Raw genomic sequence first — 24,275 nt, 5'->3', positions numbered from 1 at the left:
AGGCACAGAACAAAAATCTTAAAATTCCATCTGAAAACCATGAACAAAATGATGAATTTTCATTTGCAAACAAAGCTCACTGTATTCCAACACAATCTGCAATCATTCAGTCGAGTGAAATGTGGCTGGTGAGAGTAAATAATTCAGTTGTTATCAGCTTCAGGCTTGATATTGTTTCCAAATTTTGCATAAAGCTGGACTTTAAGATTGAATGCACCTGTTGAATTTTCTCCACGCGTCTGCAAAGTATTTGGATCTCATCTTGGAGACTTTGATTTGTAGACATTGTAGCTTTGACGACACTTCAGTTTGGAGCCTAGAACATTACTGAGTTGTAAGATATCTCAAGTAATGCACGGTCATAAACTGCATTTGCCACATTGAAATTTTATTAGTGATATTGATATGTCAGTGTAATTTAAAGTAGTCTGTAAATCTGTCCTTTTCTCTCTATTTTCCAAGCCTAATCACCACCTAATGTACAAGATCATCAGTGTGCACTCAAAACCTGAGGATTAATGATGTCCGTCTTTTCCACAGGGAGGCCTGTATCTCGCCTTGTGCAATGATGCTTGCTCTCGTCTACATTGAACGACTAAGGCACCGAAATCCAGAGTACCTACAGCAGATCTCCTCGTCTGACCTTTTTTTAATATCCATGGTGAGTGAGACCATGACTTCAGTCTGTTTTTGTGCCTTCAGGCTATGGTTAAGATCGACTTAGAAACATGTAGTGTCTTCCACAAATCTGGCATGTTCCTAAACACTTCAGTCAATGTTGTAATATAGAAAGAAGTGCTGCAAGTTAGCTAACAGCAGCTGTCACTACCCAGATAAGTTCTGCTAGGGCTATGGGTTGAGGGAGAAAAATTAACTAGATTGTCAGGGATGATTCCCCTGTTATAGAATCATAGAGTTATTGCACGAAAACAGACCTTTCAGTCCAACTCGTCCATGCTGACCAGATGTCCTAAATTAATCTACTTCCATTTGCTAGCACTTGGCCCATATAGCAGAGCATGGTCTCATGGACAAGCTGAGCTAGGATGGTAGGGTCACGATCAGAAAGCAATGAGAGAAAAGAAATGGCGGTTCAGGCCTTGGGCACTGGAACAGGTTTGGACAAGGAGGAAGGGTTGGAGCTAACAAAATCCTACCCTTGTTTTCATGCTTCTTTTGGCTTTGTTGCAGATGGTTGCCAGTAAATACTTGTATGATGAAGGAGAAGAGGAAGAGGTGTTTAATGACGAGTGGGGAGCCGCAGGCAAGCTGGATGTTCAAGTGGTCAACACTCTGGAGATGAACTTTCTGCGAGCAATTGTAAGTTATCTGAACTGTCCATTCAATGGAGTTATGAGATTTGAAGAATGTACATGCAGTTAAGCTTATGCTTGGAACATCTTATCTGACTTGCTGGGCTTTGCTAGGTGGAATACAGTATAGCCAGTTTACCACCAGTGGTCCATAAGGGGTCTGGTGTAATATGCAATCAGTTCTGCTCTAATGTGGTAGTTCCGTTCTCATGCAATCTCTTGTTATAAGAAAATTGTGTAATAACAGCACCATTTGAACTAATGTGGCCTGAATCGGGTTAATAACCAAGATACACTTTAAAACATTGTGCTTTAGAAATAGGGTCCCCAATTCATCAATCGTGTTCTAGCGAATTCATGTTAACAAAGTACTTTGTATATCAGAATGACCTTTAGTTATTTAATGGTGTGGAGCTTCACCAGATTATAGTCCCAGTCAGAGCTGGGACAAGGGCAGTGTTGAACTGTGTAACCCATTGGCTTTACTGTTTGCAAATCTCCATCAGCAGCAGATCCTTATGAAACTGTTTTAACTATTTGTTCTAAGCTCTATTTTGGAAACAAGGATCAGTAGACAATCTGAATGAATTCTTGTGATCACATGGAGTCGCAAAATATTATACAGGCAAAAAAAAATTGTGATTGTTCCTCGTTCTTACTCCCTTTTTCTTCCCAACCTTGTAATTTTCCTTCAATGATTGATGGTAATTTATTTGTTGAAGTTACCATCAAGTATTATATCATCACCCCTTAAAGCATCACATTCCAGATTACCCAACTTTTAAAAGAAGAGTTTCAGCATTTCACCTTTGGTTCCTTTACCATTGTCTTAAATACATGTTCATATTTTGAGTCTTTCTACCATTGGCACAGTTATCTCCCTGTTGACTATTCAAATTCAGGATTTAGAACAGGTCTGAAGAGATCTCTCAATCTGTGATGCTTTGAAGAGAACAATCCCAGTTTCTCAAATTAAATACAGGAATTGCTGGAAAAACTCAACAAGTCTGTCAGCATCTACAGAGCGAAAGCAGAATTAATTTTTCAAGTCCAGTAACCCTTCTTCGGAATTAATTGTAGTTAGGAAAAGGTCAAATGTAAAGAGGTGGTGATGGGGAAGGAGTCAACGCTAGATGGAGCCCAGTGAGAGAAAAATAGTTGAGCAAAGGAATGAGTAAAGGTCAGCCTGGGAGAATAGATAGCTGCTAATGAGGACCATTCGTTGCTGACAGTGTATTGTTTGTGGAACCAGCCCATGTGATGACAAGGCCTGATGTGTGGGGGTTAGGGTAAAGACATGGGAAAAGGTATGTTTAGGCCATAATATTTTAACACTTTTTAGGTCAACGTACTTTAATCAGGACAGTGAGAGTCAGTGAAAGTTTACTCACAATTTATTCTCCGTCGACTGCTGACCAACTAATTCAGAGGGTGAGCTAAATTAATTACAAAGGAGGTGTGATCCTTGATAAAGATTTATAAAATCATAAGGGGCATGGATAGGGTGAATAGCTAAGATCTTTTTCTCAGGGTAGGGGCTTGGTTTAAGGGGAAAATATTTAAAAAGCACCTGAGGGGAAACTTTTTCACACAGAGGATGGTACGTATGTAGAATGAGCTGCCAGGGGAAATGTTGGAGGCTGGTACAATTACAGCATTTAAAAGGCATCTGGATGGGTATATAAATAGAAAGGGTTTGGAGGGAAATGGGCCTAGATCAGATTAGGATATCTGGAGGGCCAGGACAAGTTGGATGGAAGAGTCTGTATCCATGCTGTCCAACTCTGCTTTAGAAATTTAACTTGAAAGTAACCTTACTTTTTAGGGTCTTCAGGCTGAGGGTCTCTTTGTAATCTGTCTCCTTGTGTCCCTGACTGGCAGGTGTCAGTCCTTAGCCTGTGCTTGCCATGAAACTGAAAAACAGTATTCCTTACCGAGTGAGAAATATCACCAAGCAAAAACTAATTTCCAAATTGAAAGTCTCCCAGTAACTTGGGGAAGTTGTTTTAGCAAAGCACATCAGTGTACGATCTCTTTTTAATTTGAAAATGGAAAAGTACTTTGAATAAAGTGTATTCTGCCCCAGATCAGTAAACTGTCTTCTGTTTGATGTCGTAGATTCTTAAGTTTCTTGTATTTGTTGTACTGTGAATTAAAGATAATGCCAGATATGCTGCAGGAGAAGGGTTAAAAGGGGGTTTATGGGTTAGATATCTGTACAGTGACAGTTTATAACTAAAAGTTTATCTCTCTTCTATGTTGCAGGATTGGAACTTGTATGTAAACACCCAGGAATTCTTTGAGCTTTTGAGTCGATTGGAGGGAAGGTGAGTCCAGGGCGTTGGTGAGAAACACTTGCTTTAGTGTAAATTGATGTGTTCCAAAGCTGTAATTGATAGTGGTAATATGTAAAATAATAGAAAGTCAGATCATAGAATCCCTACAGTGTGAAAACAGGTCAGTTGGCCCAACAAGTCCACACCGACCCTCAGAAGAGTAACCCATCCTAATCCATTCCCCTATCCTATTACTCAATATTTCCCCTGACTAATGCACCTAACCTACGCAGCCCTGAACATTATGGACAGTTTAGCACGGCTAATTCACCTAACCTGCACATCTTTGGTCTGTGGGAGGAAACCGCAGCAAACCTACTCAGACACAGGGAGAATGTGTCTGGAATCGAACCCAGATCCCTGGCGCTGTGAGGCAGCAGTGCTAAATGTTAGAAAAAAGCTACTGTCCTGTTGTCATAGGACTTATTATAGAATGTAGATATACTCTGACTTTGGTGTTGTCCATTATAACTTTAGACTTGCGTATTTTTGTTTAATTCACTTGTGGGATGTGGGTGTCACTGCTCACCAGCACCTGTTGCCAGTGACATAAAAACCATCAATGAGATAAATTAATACTGTATCACAATTGCCATTTACCTTGCCATTTACCTTTAGAGAGGTGATAGCCGAGAGTGTTATTGCTAGGCCATTAATCCAGAGTCCCAAATAAAGTTCCAGGGGCTGGAGTTCAAATCCCATCATGGCAGATAGAATTTGAAATCAGTAAAAATCTGGAATTACGAGTCTAATGATACTGTGAAATTATTGTTGATTGTCAGAAAAACCCATTTGGTTCACTGTTGCCCTTCGGGCAAGGAAGCTGCTGTCCTTTCTTGGTCTTGCCTCCAGATCCACATCCTTTGAATGAATGAAAACAAAACTAACAAACATACAAGATGGTTGTTTGTGATGTATAGGCCATGTGAATGAGTAGTGACATCATATGTCCAATGGCACAATCGATTCCTTAATTTTATATACTGAAATGCAATTTGCGACATCCAAATTTCCAGTTAGCTAAATGTCTAATACAATAGCCACTGGCCACAAAGTCATGTATTATAGACTGACTCCAGATCATTTGGAACAGAATAAGCTGTCCCAACAAGCAAAAACCCATTTCAGAATTGACTGTTCCCACAGTGACTACACTGTGAAAGTAGTTCATTACGTGTAAATCTCCTTGAGACATTTAAAGGTCACAAAATAACATAAGAAGTAGGAGCTGGAGTAAAGCATTCGCTCTCTCCAGTCTGCTCTGTTACTCATTCAATTAATTCACAATTGGTCCTCTACTTCCCTGCTCTTGTCCCTATACCTTTTGATTTCCTTTGAGTCCAAGATGCAATCGATTGCAATCTTTAATGTATTCAATGACTGTTCATTCCCAGCCCTCTGGGGTAACGAAATCCCAATATTCACAACCCTCTGAGTGAAGAAATTTCCCCTCATCGATCGGAAATTATCAACTATTTTTTCTTCAGACTTTGATCCCCTTGTTTTAGATCCAGGGGAAACAGCCTCTCAGTGTCTAAACATGAAATATAAACTCACATTTTCTTTCATGCACCATTATTTTAACACTGCTCACAGTCATGAGAGAATCTCCCACTGTAAGAATAATGTCAGCGTTGTCAGCAGCTGCATGTACAAGGCATCAATTGAGAACCTGCACTGAACCTTGGGCTATGAATGGCACAGGAACAACCTTTGCATTTGTTGTTCCTCTAATGGGTGTAGAATTTTGCCTCAACTGGCTTTTTGCGGAGCTACTTCTGAGCATAAACTCCTAACTGGAGCATAGGGACAAAAGAAAATCAATTATTGCACATGTCAGTGTCTGTAATATTTAGTTGGATATAGTGGAAATTATGTAAGATTTTCAAAGTTTGTGAGAAGATTTGTAGCTCGGGTGCTCGTTTTTGTGGTTCTGTTCGCCGAGCTGGGAGTTTTTGTTGCAAACGTTTCGTCCCCTTTTTATGTGACATCCTCAGTGCTTGGGAGCCTCCTGTGAAGCGCTTCTATGCTCATTCCTCCGGCATTTATAGTGGTTTGAATCTGCCACTTCCGGTTGTCAGTTGCTGTCCGCTGCAACAAAAACTCCCAGCTCGGCGAACAGAACCACAACAATAAGTAAGATTTTATTAAGAGGTGTTACAACAGAACTAAGATGATACAAAAACAGATTCTGGAGAAAGTCAGCCAGTCTTGCAGTATCTGTGGAGAGAGAAACAGATTTAACACTTTGAATCCAATATACTACTTCAGAACTCCAGTTCAGGAGAAGAGTCATAGAGTCACTCAGCATAGAAATATAAGCCCTTCAGTCCAACCCATCCATGCTGATTAAGTTTCCCAAACTAAACTAGTCCAGTTTGCCTGTGTTTGGCCCATATATCTCTCACCCTTTCCTATTCATGTACCTATTCAAATGTTGTAACTGTACCTGCATCTATCACTTCCTGTGGCAGTTCATTCCACATATGCACAATTCTCTGCATGCAAAAGTTGTCCCTCAGATCCCAAATAAATCTTTCTCCTCTCACCTTTAAAAATATATCCCTAGTTTTTAAACTCTCCAAACCTCATGAAAGACCTTTGCTATTCACCTTATCTATGCCTGTCCCATATCAGATTTTAACTCTGTATTTCTCTCTAAACAGATGCTGCCACACCTGCTGAGTTACTTCAACATTCTGTGTTTGATCAGATTTCCACTATCTGCAGTATTTTATTTTTATTTGAGTTGCACAGTCTTAGAGAAAAACGTCATACCGAGCTTTTTAATTTTTAATCTGTGCCTTTGTGTTTTGCAGAGTGGCTGAGTCGCAAGGACTGAAACGAGGCTGGTTTACATACACTGACCTGTGTGTAATACTGGAACAGGCACTATGGCAACAGGCATTTACAGAACTCTACCAGCATGTTGTTAAGGTAGTGTGCAATTACACCCTTATTACTAATTTAATCTTTTATCGAAGGGAAAGAAGCTGTAGCGAAACAAGCCGCACATATTAATTGGCATTTAATAGCAAAGCTTCTGCATAAGATAACTAACTGCAATACAGGCAGTCCTAGAATTACTGCAGGTGTATGATGAATTCTGAAGACATGCTGTGACCACATTTTTAATTCAGTTGAGTGTGTTCTTGGGAAGTGGATGATGCTGGTGTTACAGTGCTTCATTGAGTCACTCCAACACCTTTGTCATTTTGCAGCAGTCTGACAATTACCTGGTAATTTTTCTAGAGCTCCGTGAAAAAAAATAATTTGTTACAATATCCCAAGTTGTTGCAGTGAGGTTCAAAGTCCTGGCATGCTAGTCCAGGTCCATAACCACCGCATCACCACTCTGGATAGGTACCCTTCTAGACTAGGCTGCCTCGGGACGCTTAATTAGATTCAAATATGTGCCCATTATCTTCCTAATATCTTCATCCATGATAAAATATCAAGAAAGAAAGAGGCAGTCCCTTCCAGCATTCCCACTGGAAACTGCTGCCATTATAGCACCTATCTAAATGGGTACCTGGTTTTAAAACAGCTGATTTCAACTTTATCCAATATGGAAAGGCAAAGATTCCTTGTCAGATAATTCCTATCGTGTCTCACGTTTCCTAGTATTATTAGAGCTGTATTAAGGCAAAGTAGTGGGTATATTATTGGGCTAATAATTAAGACTAAATCTCTGGGATGCAGGTTCAAAATTCACCATGTTAACTGTTAGAATTTATCACATAATCATAGAGCCCCTACAGTATGGAAGCAGGCCATTTGACCCATCAAGTTCACGTCAATCCTCTGAAGAGCATCCCACCCTTTACCTTGTCCCTGTAAGCCTGCATTTCCCATGGCTAACCCACCTAGCCTGCACATCATGGACAATTTAGCACAGCTAATCCACTTAACCTGTGGGAGGAAACCGGAGCACCCGGAGGAAACCCAAGCTGACACGAGGAGAATGTGCAATCTCCACACAGACTGTCACCTGAGGCTGGAATCGAACCTGATTCTGTGAGGTAGCAGTAATAATCACTGAACTACCTAATGTAGTATAAATTTTTTTTTAAAAAAGAGCTGAAAGATAGTATCTGTAATGATAGGCACAAACTGATCATTGATTGTCACAAAAACCCATCTGGTTCATTAATGTCCTTTAGGGAAGGAAATTTGCCATCCTCCTCTGGCCTGACCTACACATGACTGTAGATCCACAGCAATGTGATTTACTCTTCATTGCCCTCTGAAATGGCCTGAGAAGTCACCCATTTCCAGGGCAATTGGAGATGAGCAGCATGCAGGGCTTGCCAGTGGCACCCATATTCCTGAAAGACTTAAAAGCAAATGAGGGTTCCTTTGTCCTGAAGAAGGGCTTGTGCCCGAAACATCGATTCTCCTGCTCCTTGGATGCTGCCTGACCTGCTGCGCTTTTCCAGAAACACATTTTTCAGCTTTGTCCTGGAGAAGACCTACACTTCAAATAGATGTTCAAATATCTGAGTTTTGGTCAGAAGAAAGAGATAATGTGTTTCTTTCCACATATTGGGTCAGACCTAACTTTTCAGCTGGTGATTTGTGCTGCTGGAAGAATAGCTTTTTTTTTTGCCATAGTTCCTAAACTGTCGGTTACAGACTATACAGCACAGAAACAGACCCTTTGCTGCAACTCGTCTGCATCAGCCAGGCATTCCAGTCTGGCCTAGTCCCATTTGTCAGCATTGACCCATATCCCTCTCTACTTTTACTTTTCACATACCCGTCCAGATGCCTTTTAATTGTTGTAATTGTACCCTCCTCCACCACTTTCTCTGGCAGCTCGTTCCATACCATGCACTAGCCTCTATGTGAAAAAGGTTACCCCTCAAGTCCTTTTTTAAACTTTTCCCTCTCGCCTTAAACAATACCTTCTGATATCAGACTCCCCGCCCTACAGAAAAGTCTATGGATGTTCACTTTATCCATGCTCCTCTTGATTTTATAAGCCTCTATAAAATCAATACTCAGCCTTCGACACTTCAGGTAAAAAAGCTCCAGCCTGTTCAGCCTCTCCTAATAGCTCAAACCATCCAACTCCAATAACCTCCAATTCTTGGAAATCATTTCTGCACCCTCTCAGGTTTAACAGCACTCTTTTTATCGAAGGTTGACCCGAATTTTACCCATATTCTGAAGGTGGCCTCACCAATGTCCTGTATAGCCACAGCATGACAACCCAACTCCTATACTCAGTGCTCTGACCAATGAAGGCACGCATGCCAAAAGGAACCTTCACTGTCCTGTCTACCTGCGACTCCACTTTCAAGGAACTACGCACCTGCACCCATAGGTTTCTTTGTTTGCCAACATTCCTTAGGCCTCTACCGTTAATTGTAAAAGTCCAACTCTGGTTTGCCTTATTAAAATGCAGTACCTCACATTTATCTAAATTAAATCTCCATCTGCCACTCCTCATCCTGTTGGCCAATCTGATCAAGGTCCCGTTATACTCTGAGATGATAATCTTCACTGTCCACTACTCACCTGTTTTGGTGTCATCTTCAAACTTACTAACCATGCCTCCTATATTCACATCCAATGATTTATATAAATGACAAAAAGAAGTGGACCCAGCACTGATCCTTGCGGCACACCACTGGTCACAGGCCTCCAGTCTGAAAAGCAACCTCTGTCTCCTACCTTCAAGCCAATTTTGTATCTAGCTGGCTAGCTTCCTCTGGATCCCATATGATCTAACTTTTACTAACTAGTCTACCACGTGGAACCTTGTCGAACACTTTGCTAAAGTCTATACAGACAACGTCAACTGCTCTGCCAAGCTTCTTTGTCACCTCTTCAAAAAAAACTCAAATCAAATTAGGGAGACACAATTTTCCACACAAAGCCATGTTGACTATCCCTAATCAGTGCTGAAAATGTGTTGTTGGTTAAAGCACAGCAGGTCAGGCAGCATCCAAGGAACAGGAAATTCGACGTTTCGGGCCAGAACCCTTCATCAGGAATTTGGGCTTTTGGGCTCTGGCCCGAAACGTCGAATTTCCTGTTCCTTGGATGCTGCCTGACCTGCTGTGCTTTAACCAGCAACACATTTTCAGCTCTGATCTCCAGCATCTGCAGACCTCACTTTTTACTTATCCCTAATCAGTCTTTGCCTTTCCAAATGCATGTTAATCCTGTCCCTCAGAATCCCCTCCAACAATTACCCACCACTGATATAAGACAGTCCATAGTTCCCTGGCTTTTCCTTACGGCCTTTGTTAAATAAAGGCACCAAGTTCACCAACCTCCAGTCTTCCAACACCTCACCTATGGTTGTTCTCGATATAGATAGTTCAGCAAGGGACGTGGCAATCTCTTCCCTAGCTTCCCATAAAGCTTTGGGAAGCACCTGATCAAGTCATGGGGATTTATCACCTTGATTCATTTTAAGACCTCTTTTGTAAAATAAACTCTTTCAAGACATCGCCGTTTATTTCTCCAAGTTTCCAAGCTTTTGTGTCTGAATGCTCATATCTGGTTGTGATAATGCCCTTCTCCAGGGTAACAGTGGCGTTTGTGAAGAGGAAACTGCTCAGATTGGAGACTCGGGCAGGACACTCCTCCAGGTTAATGTTAGTGAAAAGTACAGGTCTAAAATCCCCTTTAACTTTGCAATCCACTTGCAGCAGCTCAAGTTGTCTGCATGCTAACTTGGTGCAGGCAGAGGCTGAAAATATGTTGCTGGTTAAAGCACAGCAGGTCAGGCAGCATCCAAGGAACAGGAAATTCGACGTTTCGGGCATGAGCCCTTCTACAGGAATGAAGAAGGGCTCATGCCCGAAACATCGAATTTCCTGTTCCTTGGATGCTGCCTGACCTGCTGTGCTTTTACCAGCAACACATTTTCAGCTCTGATCCCCAGCATCTGCAGACCTCACTTTTTACTTGCAGGCAGAGGCTGACAAACATAACTCAAAAATCACTGAGTAGGTGAGGGGAAAAAAGCCCGAGGTGAAGTGGTTGAGCTGGGGAGCTGAATGGTGGCTTCTATCTGCACATTGTTCACACTTTGTTTTTCTGGCACTGGCAACTACTCCAAAAGGGAATCAGGGTCAGTTTATGTTTGTGTATGTGTCTGTGGTGGACTGGTATAAGGGGTGTGGGGAGGAGGGGCTGCCAAATGAGTGGTATTTGGGAATACGACTTGCTGAGTGAATGAGTGGGGGGGATGGTTGAGGAGAGGGACTGCCATTTTGGAAGATGGGCTGTTGTGAGTGTGACAGGGGGTTGGGGTGAGGGGCTAATGAGGGAGAGAGAGAGTTGGAGGGGTTTGGGAACTGTGATGCTGAGTAAGAGTCTGTGGAAGCAGCACATTTTAGACGTGTGTCTCTGTGTATGTGTGTGGGTGAATACCATGTGAGATGATGCGGAAGCAGGGTTGCCTGTTGGAAAGGGCCTTCATTGTCTCCTGTCATCGGGCAATATGGCAGAAACCGACAGAAGTACGTAAAATAATTACATTGTTACAAGTGCTTTAAAATATTCTTATATCTGATGAATTGAGAATTTTCAGTAATGATTTACTGAATGTTCCTGGGCTGCTTTATTTCTGCTTTGCGCTTGCTCATGTCTGGAGTCATACTAATTTTCACGTGTTAAAATAATGTCAATGGAAGATAAGTTGGTTATGTTACTAATTTAGAAATCCAGGAACTGGAATTAATGACTTGGGAACAAGTTCACGTCCAACTGCAGCAAATAGGGGAATGTAAATTCATTTAATTAAGTTTTTAATTTATTCTTTCTGGGATGTGGGCATCACTGGCTGGCCAGTATTTATTGCCTGTCCCTGGTTGACTTTTGAGAAGGTGGTGGTGAGCTGCCTCTTTGAACCGCTGCAGTCCTTGTGCTGTCGGGGCACCCACACATGCTGAGAGTTCCATGGTTTTAGTATGTAGAATTAAATGTTAATAATGGTTACAATGATAATGTGAGCAAAATCCTATCCAGTTCACTAATGCCTTTTGGGACGGGAGATCTATCATCTTTAACCTGTCTGAAATGTGTATGTGACTCCAGATCTATGATCTTTAACTGTCATCTAAAATCGGTGTAATTACTCCAAATACCGAAATAGCTACAAGCTCCTCTACGCATGCGATCAGAGCCAGTAGTGTCATCTGGCCATTCTCGGCTTCAGGATACATTTGCGCATGAGCTGCTGATGCAGAAGTGGTCAGCACCAATACTTCTGCAGACTGCTTCACCCTTATTTCATGTTAATCCGTTTTCAAAAGTGATAGCCAAAGCCCGTGCTGCCTCAAACACATCCCCTTATGCTCTTTTCTCGCTCCTGGTGCTGATGCCAATCTGGGGCACGGCACAGTCAAGAGCTCTAGTTAATCCCTCACGCCGTCAGTTTTGTTCTCTTCTGACATTTGTTTTCCCTTTTTGCTGAATATATGAATTATCTAACTCACCGCAGAGCCTCAGTGAATGCCATCTATTCTGTTTAAACTTTGTAATAGTTAATTCCTGAAAACATCAGAAAGATTAATCTCCAATTCACTTCACAAATAGTTTAGCAAAACAATCTTACGGGCCAAAAAAAATTGTCAGTTTCCTATTTAATTTGGAAAACTAATTACAGTCATTATAAAGCTCTCTGTCACTTCCAAGTGACGTTGGCGTGCTCATAAAATTTCAGATCTCCAGTATTTATTGACTCATTAATTCCCTTGGCACAGTTTAAAATCTTGATTTTTCTTTAAGGGAACGCCAGCGTTTGTTGATCAACCCTAATTGACCTCTCGTGACTTACTAGGCTATTTCAGAGGGCTGCAAATGATTCAAATGCCTGTTCTAAGTGTCACAAAGAGCATAAGTCTCTAAAAAGCTAGGTTATGTGCCATTCTGCAGCAAAGACTTTTTTTTTAAGATTAGATTAGATTACTTACAGTATGGAAACAGGCCCTTCGGCCCAACAAGTCCACACCGACCCGCCGAAGCGCACCCACCCAGACCCATTCCCCTACGTTTACCCCTGCACCTAACACTACGGGCAATTTAGCCTGGCCAATTCACCTAACCTGCACATTTTTGGACTGTGGGAGGAAACTGGAGCACCCGGAGGAAACCCACACAGACACAGGGAGAATGTGCACACTCCACACAGTCAGTCGCCTGAGGGGGGAATTGAACCCAAGTCTCTGGCACTGTGAGGCAGCAGTGCTAACCACTGTGCCACCGTGCCACCCACTTCTTAAGTGACATTTTTTTATTCCCAGATATCGCCCACATTTTGTACCAACGAAGTTGCATTTTGGAAGAGTTGCTGTTTCATATATACGTAAATAAGAGAGAAAAAAGACAAAACCACAGATGCTGAAAATATCATATACAACAGGGAATACTAGAAATACTCAATCAGTCTGTGAAGAGAGAAACAACTCATTTCAGGCTGATGACCTTCCAACAGAATTTTAAAAAGTTAGGATTGTTTGTGTAGATTTTTGTGTCTGCACCACACCCATTACCACTCTCTGCTTTTTGCATCATGAAATCTTTTGTCATTTTTCTCCTCTGGCCTCCACCCTATAACAGATTCCTTTGTCATTCTTGCCCCTTCACCTTTTCTAGTTCCATATTCCTGCAGTTTTGCTGAAAGATCATCGACCTGAAACATAACTCTTATTTCTCACTCCGTGGATGCTACCTAACCTGCTCGGTGTAGCCAGCACTCCTTGCTTTTACAACGGAAGGGAGGGTCTGTGTTAGGGTGGAAAGGCAGGAGAGTTTAAATTGAAGTTGAGGTGCCGAACATTTTACACCAGCATCTTTGGTATTCAGGAGCTTTGCTTCATTTTTCAGCATAAAGCTCATGCAGATTAGGAGGAAGAAGCTGTGACCAGTTCTCTCACCCGGCCACATACACAGCCACAGAACGTAGTGCAGTAAAGCACAGGAACAAGCCCTGTGGCTGACTGTGCTGACCATGATATCATTTTAAACTAATCCTATCTGCTTACATGTAGCGTGTATTCCTCTGTTCCTTGCCTGATCATGTGGCTGTCTAAATGCCTATCAAAGCTGAAAATGTGTTGCTGGAAAAGCGCAGCAGGTCAGGCAGCATCCAAGGAACAGGAGAATCGACGTTTCGGGCATAAGCCCTTCTTTGCTACCATCTCTGCGTCTACTACCTCTCCTAGCAGTATGTTTCAGGCACCTACCACCCTCTGTGTTTAAAAACAAAAATTACCTCACACTCCGTTTTTCTCGCTTCCCTTTAACCTTTGTCCCTCAGTATTTGAGGTTTCCAGCCTGGGAAAAAGACTCTGACAATCCACCCTGTCAATGCCTCTCATAGTCTTATTTACTTTGATGAGTAAAAAATGAGGTCTGCAGATGCTAGAGATCACAGCTGCAAATGTGTTGCTGGTCAAAGCTTACTTTGATGAGGTCGACCCTTCGCCTCCGATGGTCCAATGAAAACCAATCCAGACTACATCCTGGTAAACCTCTTTATCCCCTTTTCACAGCTTCTACATCCTTCCTATAGAGTGGCAACCATAACTGCAAACACTGCTTCAAATGTGACCTACATGAAGTTTCATATAACTGCATTGTGACTCGCAAACTTTTATTAGAGGCTCTGACAGACTCAAAAACGGACAAATCCCCTGACCCGGATAAATTTCACCCCAGGTTGCTGTGGGAGGTGACACAAGAAATTGCAGGGCTCTGACACAAATTTTTAATTCCTCTCTGGTGACAGGGAAGGTTTCAGAGGTTTGGAGAACAACTGATGTCGTTCTGCTTTTCAAGAAAGGTGGTAGAGATGAAATTACAGACCAGTGAGTCTCCTGTCTGTGTTTGGAAAGCTATTTGAGAAAAATCTGCAGGAGAGAATTAATGTCTACTTGGAAAAGCATGAGGTAATTAACGATAGTCAGCATGGCTTTGTCAGAGGAGGTCATGCCGAACAAACTTGTTAGAATTTTTCGAAAATGTGATCGTGTGTGGATGAGCGAAGTTCAGTTGATGTAGTTTATGTGGACTTGAGCAAAACTTTCGATAAGCTACCTCTTGGGAGACATTGAGAAGAATTTGGGGAACCTTGATGAGATGAATCAGAAATTGGCTTCGAAGGACAACACAAAGTGTAGTGGGAAAAGGCTGTTCAAGTGTCCAGTGGTGTCCCACAGGGATCAGTACGGGACCCTTATTGTTTGTTATATAATGAATGGCAGAACACAGGAACTGAAGGATCTTGGGGTAATTATCCATTAATCCTAGAAGTTTGCAGAACATGTGAATAGGATAGTTAAGAAGACATGTGGGACAGTTGCTTCAGTTGTGGCATAGTGTACAATAGCAAGGAGATAGAGTCATAGAGGTGTACAGCACAGAAACAGACCCTTCAGTCCAACTCGTCCAAGCCTACAGAATATTCTAACCTAATCTAGTCCCATTTGCCAGCACTTGGCCCCTATCCCTCTAAACCCTTCCTATCATGTTGAAGTTGTACAGTGTTGGTTAGGCCACAGCTGGAGTACTGTGCACAGTTTTGGTCACTTTGCTATAGGAAGGATGTGATAGCACTATAGGGGGTACAGAGGCTGTTCACCAGGATGTTGCCTGGGATGGAGCAATTGAGCTATAAGGAGAGATTAGGTAGGCTTGGATTGTTTTCTTTCGAGCAGAGAAGCCTAAGGAGGGGACATGATTGAGATGGCATGGATCGGCTGAGTAGGAAGCGACTGTTCCCCTTGGTTGAGGAATCATTCACAAGAAGGTGTAACTTTTGGGTAAGGAGCAAGAGATTCCAAGGGATTTGATTAAAAAATGTTTTCACTGAAAGGGCTGTGGGAATCTGACGGTGGAGACTGGCAACCTTACAACCTTTAAAAATATGATATTTCATAATTCTTGATCATTATGTTTCATAATCCTTGAATGTTATAATATTCAAGGCTATGGGACAAGGGCAGGAAATTAGGATTAGCGCACTTTTAGTGGTAGTTATTGTCAGTGCAGACTCAATGGGCCAAAGGGCCTTTTTGTGTGTTATGACCCTATACTCGATGTCCTGACCTATGAAGACACCTTCTTTACCACCTTATCCGTTTACATTGCCACTTTCGGGGAGCTATGGGCTTGCACCTCAAGATCGCACTGTATGTCATTGCCCCTAAGGGTCCTGCCATTTACTGTATACTTTCGTCTTGCATTTGACCTCCAAAAATGTATCACCTCACACTAGTCTGGAATATTTCCACCTGTCATGGACATTTTGACTGACCTGTATTCTGGTGCATCTTTGACTACCTTCCTCACTATCCACAACTCCACCAATTTGTGTCACTAGAAAACTTACTAATCAGACCACCAATGTTTCCATCCAAACCACTACAAACGTCAAAGGTCCCAGCACTAATCCTCGTGGAACACTGCTGGTCACAGACCCTGCAGTCAGCAAAACACCCCTCACAACTATCCTCTGTCTTCTATGATCAAGCCAATTTTGTATCCAAATAACCAACTCACCATGGATCCCATGTGACTTAATCTTGTGGACCAGCTTACCATGAGGACCCTTGTCAAATGCTTTAGTAAAGTCCATGTAGACACCAGCCATTGTCCTACTCTCATCAATCATCCTCGTCACATCCTCAAAAGAACTCAATCTAATTTATGAGATAAGACCACCTCTGGACAAAGCAATGCTGACTATTGCTTAGAAGTTCATTTCTTTTCCACCAGTGAGAGTATACCCTATCCCTAAGAATCTTCTAATTTCCCTGGTACTCGTGTTAGACTCATTGGCCTATAATTTTCTGGATTACCATGATGTGGAGGTGCCGGTGTTGGACTGAAGTAGACATGGCCAGAAGTCACGTGACACCAGGTTATAGTCCAACAGGTTTATTTGAAATCACGAGCTTTTGGAGCGATGCCCCTGACGAAGGGACAGCGCTCCGAAAGCTTGTGATTTCAAATAAACCTGTTGGACAGTAACCTGTTGTCATCTGACTTCTGGCTGTTTCTGGGTTATCAGTCAGGGACAGAGATTGGCTATCAGTTGCTAACAACACAGCATTTCTGGTGTGGTAAGAGAACTCTGGGCAATTAATCTGGAAGCTTGTCACTTGTTGATGACTAATGTTTGCTTTGCCCGCTGCTGTGCCTTATGTTGACGGTTAAGTAAAGCTTTGGCATGTCAAAATGCTCTGTTAGTTTACTGGGGTGTATCACAGTACTCCGTTAGCCAATCCTGTCAATCTTTCAATGGTAATCACAATCTGTTTCCACAGTGAATCTAATAAATTGTATTGATTTTGTGCAGATTCCAGGAAGGATTGATGAGTGAACTGGGTTTGAACGATTATTACATTTCTTCTGTTTTTTTTCTCACTGCAGGTTGCTTGCATGATGGGACTTGTGTATCTTACCAGTGTTGCAGGAATTATTGCTGGAACTGCAGTCCTGCGCCAGGCAGTCTTTTCAAAGGGTCAGATATGTGTGATTTCCCAGAACCAAGAGCCTGTTTTGAGCCAGGGGGTTATCCTGGACCCAGTGGAATGCACCCAGGAGGCCGAGACCTTTCTGTCAACACCATTTGAAGCAGCAGCCGGTAATCTGGTCCAGTCTCGAGACTCTCCTTCCGGTCTTCCCTGCTGTATCTTAGAAGCTGATGGTAGCAGGGTGAACTCTGGCATCGGGGTAACTGCACTCTGTCTTTGGGGGACCGTCCTGACTTCACTCACTTACAGTAATGACGTGAGGGCCTCCCGAGAGGGAGCTAGAATCACGGCGCCCATTTCTTGTTCGAATTGTTGTAAGCTGCACAGTGAGGCCGGGCTGGCCGTTAAATGCCGGTCATCAAACCAAACATCTGTCCAGATCGCCTTTCGTCAACACAGCCCATTGGAAGCATATGCCTCCATCCATTCACACAACACCCTGCCTCATGTTGGATGCAATGGTTGTACAAAAGAGACTGAGTTAAACGGAAAGCCCCCTCACAGCATTGAACGACTGATGGACCTCCTGTGTCTCCCTGGTTCCCTAAGGATGAGTCAATGCCCTGTGGAAACAGCATTGGCATTTAACCAGCTTGTGATGCCAGTCTTACCCAGTTAGGAGCTTCGCACTCCCATCGGTCAGATTTTTGGAATCGATAATTACGGCTATGTCAGACTGAACAGTTTTCTCTTCTTTGCCCACACCCGGATCCGACTTATGATCTTTTGAGTAATCTTTAAATCCAGCCATGAAATTAGCAAGACCAATGTTAACATCGCAATATAACCTTAGTCAGCCACAAAATCTGTTCTCCAGAATTGGCAGCTATACCTAACCTAAACACCAGTGAGAAACACCATAAATCCACCAAATGCTGCCAAGTTTATGCTTGGTAAGAAGCTGGTCATTTTGTCTCCAAGACAAAAATTTTAGACATGGTGTGTAATATGAGCAATAAATTTGATTTATAAGCAGACACCATTGGTGTCGATCCATGTATCAAATCTCAAGGTGCTTTGCATACAATGAATTACCTTAAAGTGCAGCAGTCCCTCATGTAGGAGAACGCAGCAGCAGCCTTCTGCGTAGCAGATTCCTCCAAACAAAAATGTAAAGAATGTTATGTTTTGATGCTCTTGGGTGAGAGAGGGATGTTGACTTGGGCAAGAGAAAAGCAGAGCGGTGGGATTTTACTTTCACATCCATGCTAACAAACTGGAGTGAGCAGACAGGAGCTCTCTTTGACATTTCAGCTGAAGGACAGTATCTCTGGCAAAGCAGCACTCCTGCATATCCGCAGTGTGTGCTGCCATGTATTAAATGGAGCCTGAATCAGAATGTTTTCACTGCAAATGAAGGAAGATGTGATGCAAATGCTGTTGGATCATTGTACTTTGTTTACTTTTGATTCATGGGCCCTGCTGTGTCTGGGATTTGGAGATTATAAATCTCAGTATTTTGTATTCTGGTGATTGAAGGGCTTCTTTAATGAAAAGGTTTAATGGAAGTGGCTAAGAAATGGGCATGGGATACAAAAAAAAGTCTATATTTCTGAAATCTTAGCCATATGTTGATCTCTGTTGAGAGACGTGAAAAAAGGAGACACCACTTTTAACGTTGGGAACTTAAATCTGTATCTTTCCTAAAACATCTTTTGAGCTATCCGAGTGTCAACTCTATTCACGATACAATACTGTGTATTGTATTCACTACTGGGCTGGTTACTGAGTGATTGAAGGATAAGGGAAGCAAAAACCGAAGTTGCTGGAAAAGCTCAGCAGGTCTTGGCAGCATTTGTGAAGAGATCAAGGAAGCACTGGAGGTTTAAGTTAAATTTTGTAATTAGCACTTGGTTTAATTCGGTCATCACTTAACCAGAACTTAGCTGCAAAGATTACCTTATGATTTCTCCCATCCAGATTTAATTGTGCTCTGCTAAGTGTACAAGATGCCGTCGAAATGTAAACAGTTCCCTCCTCTCTCGTCCCAAATGTGTAATTCAGTATTTTCTTTTATGTAGCCTCTGCGTTTGTTGTAATTTAGAGCAGCAGTAAGTTAGAGAGTAACCTTCATTCCCTCCCCAGTCCCCAAGCCGATTGTCTGGTCTTCCTGGATTACTGTCTCATTGTTGAGGAAGTAACCAATTCCCTTGAACTGCCTTGGTCCTGGTTTTTTTATACAACATCGAACAGTACAGCACAGAACAGGCCCTTCAGCCCACGATGTTGTGCTGACCACTGATCCTCATGTATGCACCCTCAAATTTCTGTGACCATATGCATGTCCAGGAGTCTCTTAAATGTCCCCAATGACTCTGCCTCCACAACTGCTGCAGGCAACGCATACCATGCTCTCACAACTCTGCGTAAAGAACCCACCTCTGACATTCCCTCTATACTTTCCTCCAACCAGCTTAAAGCTATGACCCCTCGTGTTAGTCATTTCTGCTCTGGGAAATAGTCTCTGGCTATCGACTCTATCTATGCCTCTCATTATCTTGTATACCTCAATTAGGTCCCCTCTCTCCTCCTTTTCTCCAATGAAAATAGTTCGAGGTCAGTCAACCTCTCTTTGTAAGATAAGCCCTCCTGTCCAGGAAGCATCCTGGTAAATCTCCTCTGAACCCTCTCCAAAGCATCCTCATCTTTCCTATAATAGGGTGACCAGAACTGGACGCAGTATTCCAAGTGCGGTCTAACCAAAGTTTTATAGACCTGCATCAAGATCTCACGACTCTTAAACTCAACCCCCCTGTTAATGAAAGCCAAAACACCATATACTTTCTTAACAACCCTATCCACTTGGATGGCCATTTTAAGGGATCTATGTACCTGCACACCAAGATCCCTCTGTTCCTCCACACTGTCAAGAATCTTATCCTTAATTCTGTACTCAGCTTTCAAATTCGACCTTCCAAAATGCTTCACCTCACATTTATCCAGGTTGAACTCCATCTGCCACCTCTCAGCCCATGTCTACATCCTGTCAATGTCCCGCTACAGCCTACAACAGCCCTCTACACTGTCAACAACACCTCCAACCTTTGTGTTGTCTGCAAACTTGCTGACCCATCCTTCAATCCCCTCATCCAAGTCATTAATAAAAATTACAAACAGTAGAGACCCAAGGACAGAGCCCTGTGGAGCACCACTCACCACTGACTTCCAGGCAGAATATTTTCCTTCTACTACCACTCGCTGTCTTCTATTGCCCAGCCAATTCTGTATCCAGACAGCTAAGTTCCTCTGTATCCCATTCCTCCTGACCTTCTGAATGAACCTACTGTGGGGAACCTTATCAAATGTCTTGCTGAAGTCCATATACACCACATCCACAGCTCGACCCTCATCAACTTTTCTAGTCACATCCTCAAAGAACTTCATCAGGTTTATGAGGCATGACCTGCCCGTCTCAAAGCCGTGTTGACTGCATTTAATCAGGCCATGCTCTTCCAGTTGGTCATAAATCCTATCCCTCAGAATCCTTTCTAACACCTTGCAGACGATAGATGTGAGACTGACTGGTCTGTAATTGCTGGGGATTTCCCTATTTCCTTTCTTGGAGAGGAATTACATTTGCCTCTCTCCAGTCCTCAGCTACGACTCCAGTGGAGAGCGAGGATGCAAAGATCTTCGCAAGTGGCGAAGCAATCCCATTTCTCGTTTCCCAAAGCAGCCGAGGACAAATCTGGTCTGGGCCTGGCGACTTGTCAATCTTAATGTTTGACAAAATTTTCAGCACATCAGCTTCGTCTATCTCTATCCATTCCAGCATGCACACCTGCTCTTCAAAGGTTTCATTCACTGCAAAGTTCGTTTCTTTCAAAAGACAGAAGCAGAAAACTCATTTAGGGCTTCCCCTACCTCCTCAGACTCCACACACAAGTTCCCTATGCTATCCCTGTTCGGCCCTACTCTTTCTTTGACTATTCTCTTACTCCTCACGTAAGTGTAAAATGCCTTTGTGTTCTCCCTAATCTGTTCTGCCAAGCCTTTCTCGTGCCCCCTCCTGGCTCTCGTCAAACCATTTTTGAGCTCCTTCCTCGCCTGCCTGTAATCCTCTAGAGCTGAGCTTGACCCTAGCTTCCTCCACCTTATTTAAGTTACCTTTTTCCTTTTGACGAGAACTCCACTGCTCTTGTCATCCAAGGTTCCTTTATCTTACCAATTGCTTGTCACAGAGGGACATATTTATTCATCACTTGCAACAAATGTTCCTTAAACAGTCTCCACATGTCTATAGTGCCTTTACCATGGAATAATTGCTCCCATTCCATGCTTCCTAACTCGTGTCTAATTGCATCTTAGTTTCCTCTTCCCCAATTAACTAGCCTCCTATTTTGCCTAATCCTCTCCTTCTCCATAGCTATGTAGAAGGTGAGGCAGTTGTGGTCACTATCACCAAAATGCTCTCCCACCACGAGATCTGATACCTGCCCTGGCTCGTTTCCGAGCATCAAGTCTAGAATGTCCTCTCCCCTCGTCAGCCTGTCAACGTACTGAGTTAGGAAACGCTCCTGAACACACCTTACAAAAACAGCTCCATTCAAATCTTCTGCTCGAAGGAGGTTCCAATCAATATTGGGAAAGTTAAAGTCACCCATTACAACAACCCTACTACATTCACACTTTTCCAAAATCTGCCGACCTATGCTTTCTTCCATCTCCCTGCTGCTATTGGGGGGCCTGTAATAAACCCCTAACGAGGTGACTGCTCCCTTGCTGTTCCTAATTTCCACCCATACTGACTCGGTAGGCAGATCTTCCTCGACAATGGAAGCTTCTGTTGCTGTGATACCCTCTCTGATTAGTAGTGCTACACCCCCTCCTTTTTTACCCCCCTCCCTATTCTTTTTAAATGCTCTAAACTCTGGAACATCCAGCAACCATTCCTGCCCCTGAGAAACCCATGTCTCTGTTATGGCCACAACATCATAGCACCAGGTACTGATCCATGCTCTAAGCTCATCACTTTTATTCCTGATACTCCTTGCATTAAAGCAAACACACTTTAACTGATCCCTTGGTTCCTTCCCAGGAAAATCCTTCCCACTAGCTGGTCTACCTCTTGTTATTGCCTCATCTGCATCAACTCTCACCTCCGGTATACAGCTCAGGTTCCCACCCCCCTGCCATACTAGTTTAAACCCTCTCGAACTACTCAAGCAAACCTCCCACCCAGGACATTGGTCCCCTTCCAGTTCAGGTGCAACCCATCCTTCTTGTACAGGTCCCACCTTCCCCAGAAGGCATCCCAATTATCTACATATCTGAAGCCCTCCCTCCTACACCAGCTGCGCAGCCACGTGTTAAGCTGCGCCCGCTCCCTGTTCCTCGCCTCGTTATCTCGTGGCACCGGTACTAAACCCAAGAACAGTACTCTGTCCGTCCTGCTTTGCGGCTTCCATCCTAACTCCCTGAAATCACTTTTTATATCCTCGATACTTTTCCTGGCTATATCATTGGTGCCAATATGTAACACGATTTCTGGCTGTTCGCCGTCCCCTTTTAGAACCGTATACACCTGATCGGAGACATCCTGGACCCTGGCACCCGGGAGGCAACATACCTTCCGGGAATCCTGATCCTGACCACATAATCTACTATCCAGTCCCCTACCACGAGTACTTTTCTATTCTGCCCCCTTCCCCTCTTTGCCAGAGTGTCAGGCTCAGTGCCAGAGAACTGACTGCTATGGCTTTCTTCTGGAAGGTCATTTTCCCCCCACCCCCAAGCAGTATCCAAAACAGTATACTTATTCCTGAGGGGAATGTCCAGAGGGGATCTCTGCACTGTCTCACTGTCCCCTTTCCTCCCCCTAACTGTAACCCATTTCTCCTTGTCCTGAGCCTTAGGAGTGACCAACTCCCGGTAACTCCTCTCAATTACCAGATGGGAGTGATGGAATGTAAAATATAGCAGGACCACTGCTTCTGATCATTACCTATGTAGGCCAGGCCGGCCAGAACATTTTCATTGGCAAGGTTGTAACAATGGAATTTGTCCTGACCCTGCCCCTTGCAGTTTGAGTGTGCCAAACATTGGTCGGGTTAAAAGGGGGAGGACAGGGTGTACCTGAAAGAGCTCACCCCAGCAAGGATCATACGTCTCAGGAAGCATGAGGCTAAAAAGAACCATCCCTTAAGACAGTTCTTCAACATGTGTCCCCCTAGCAAGTGAAGTATCTTATAAAAACAACTATCCATCCACCAACTATTTTGAATCCAGGATCCAGGAATTGAGGCTTTGAAAAACTCCAGCTAGTCATCGAATTAGATGTGACAGTTAAATAATCAGAGCAATTTTTGCTGCAAGCATCATCACAGCAAGTACACAATATAGTGCAACAATAGGCTTTGTACCTGTAAATTTAGGAATGATGTCGAGAAAGGACTAGCCTTCTAGAAAGATGCAGTTGCCTTCCTTCCTCTGATCTCATTCGATGGCCAGAGATTTATGATCATGAAAGACAATCTACATTCAATAAGCAAGTAACATTTTTGCTATCTTGAAAACTTTGCTGGAGGAACTCAACAAGTCTGGCAGCATCAATGGAGAAACAGAGTTAATCTTTCAAGTCCAACGTGACTCTTCATTGAACTCAACTTTCAGTCTCGATAGCTGCTGCCAGACTCCCTGCATTTCTCCAGCACTTTCTGTTCTGATTTCAGCGCTCCAATGCCTGCAATATTTTGCTTTTATTTTGATGTTTTTGCTACGATGGACATTTAGTTTTTCAGATCTTTGTGTTAAACTTAAATATCTATGCACCAACATGTCAGTGCTGGTTCCAACAGGGCTGCAGACCCAAAAGAGAAGGCTAAGTAAAACATGCTGGAAATCTGAAATAAATGCTGGAAACACACAGTAGCTGTTTTTGGATGTCTTTACACCAACACACTTCAGAATATGGCTTCCAATGAATAGCAGCCATTGATTGTTAAAGGCATTTGATGTACCAGCTGTGTTTGTTCTGCTCCCATTAGGTGTTTTGAAGTGATTTCACAGTTAAGTATTGATCAGCCACAAATGACACAAATGCTGGAAATTCTCAGCAGGCCAGGCAGTAGAGTGAGAAACACAATCAATGTTTCTGGTCAGTGACCTTCTGTTTTTATTTCAGG

At 43.0% G+C, this 24,275-nt stretch overlaps 1 protein-coding gene across 1 annotated transcript in view; it reads left to right on the top strand.

Moving 5' to 3' along the window:
• The window catches only part of cnppd1 (cyclin Pas1/PHO80 domain containing 1), a 44,719-nt gene extending 20,703 nt beyond the window's left edge, over positions 1-24,016 (top strand). The window contains exons 4-8 of the mRNA XM_060828262.1: positions 541-661; positions 1,192-1,320; positions 3,579-3,640; positions 6,469-6,586; positions 17,048-24,016. Of these exons, the coding sequence (XP_060684245.1) occupies positions 541-661; positions 1,192-1,320; positions 3,579-3,640; positions 6,469-6,586; positions 17,048-17,770 (1,153 nt within the window). The 3' untranslated portion in view covers positions 17,771-24,016. The remainder of the gene's footprint in view (positions 1-540; positions 662-1,191; positions 1,321-3,578; positions 3,641-6,468; positions 6,587-17,047) is intronic.
• Positions 24,017-24,275: the final 259 nt, after the last annotated feature.

Source organism: Hemiscyllium ocellatum, chromosome 7 (assembly GCF_020745735.1).
Source record: "Hemiscyllium ocellatum isolate sHemOce1 chromosome 7, sHemOce1.pat.X.cur, whole genome shotgun sequence".
NCBI lineage: Eukaryota > Metazoa > Chordata > Chondrichthyes > Orectolobiformes > Hemiscylliidae > Hemiscyllium > Hemiscyllium ocellatum.
Note: the sequence above shows the minus strand (reverse complement) of the source record. Positions and strands in the feature narration are given on the sequence as shown.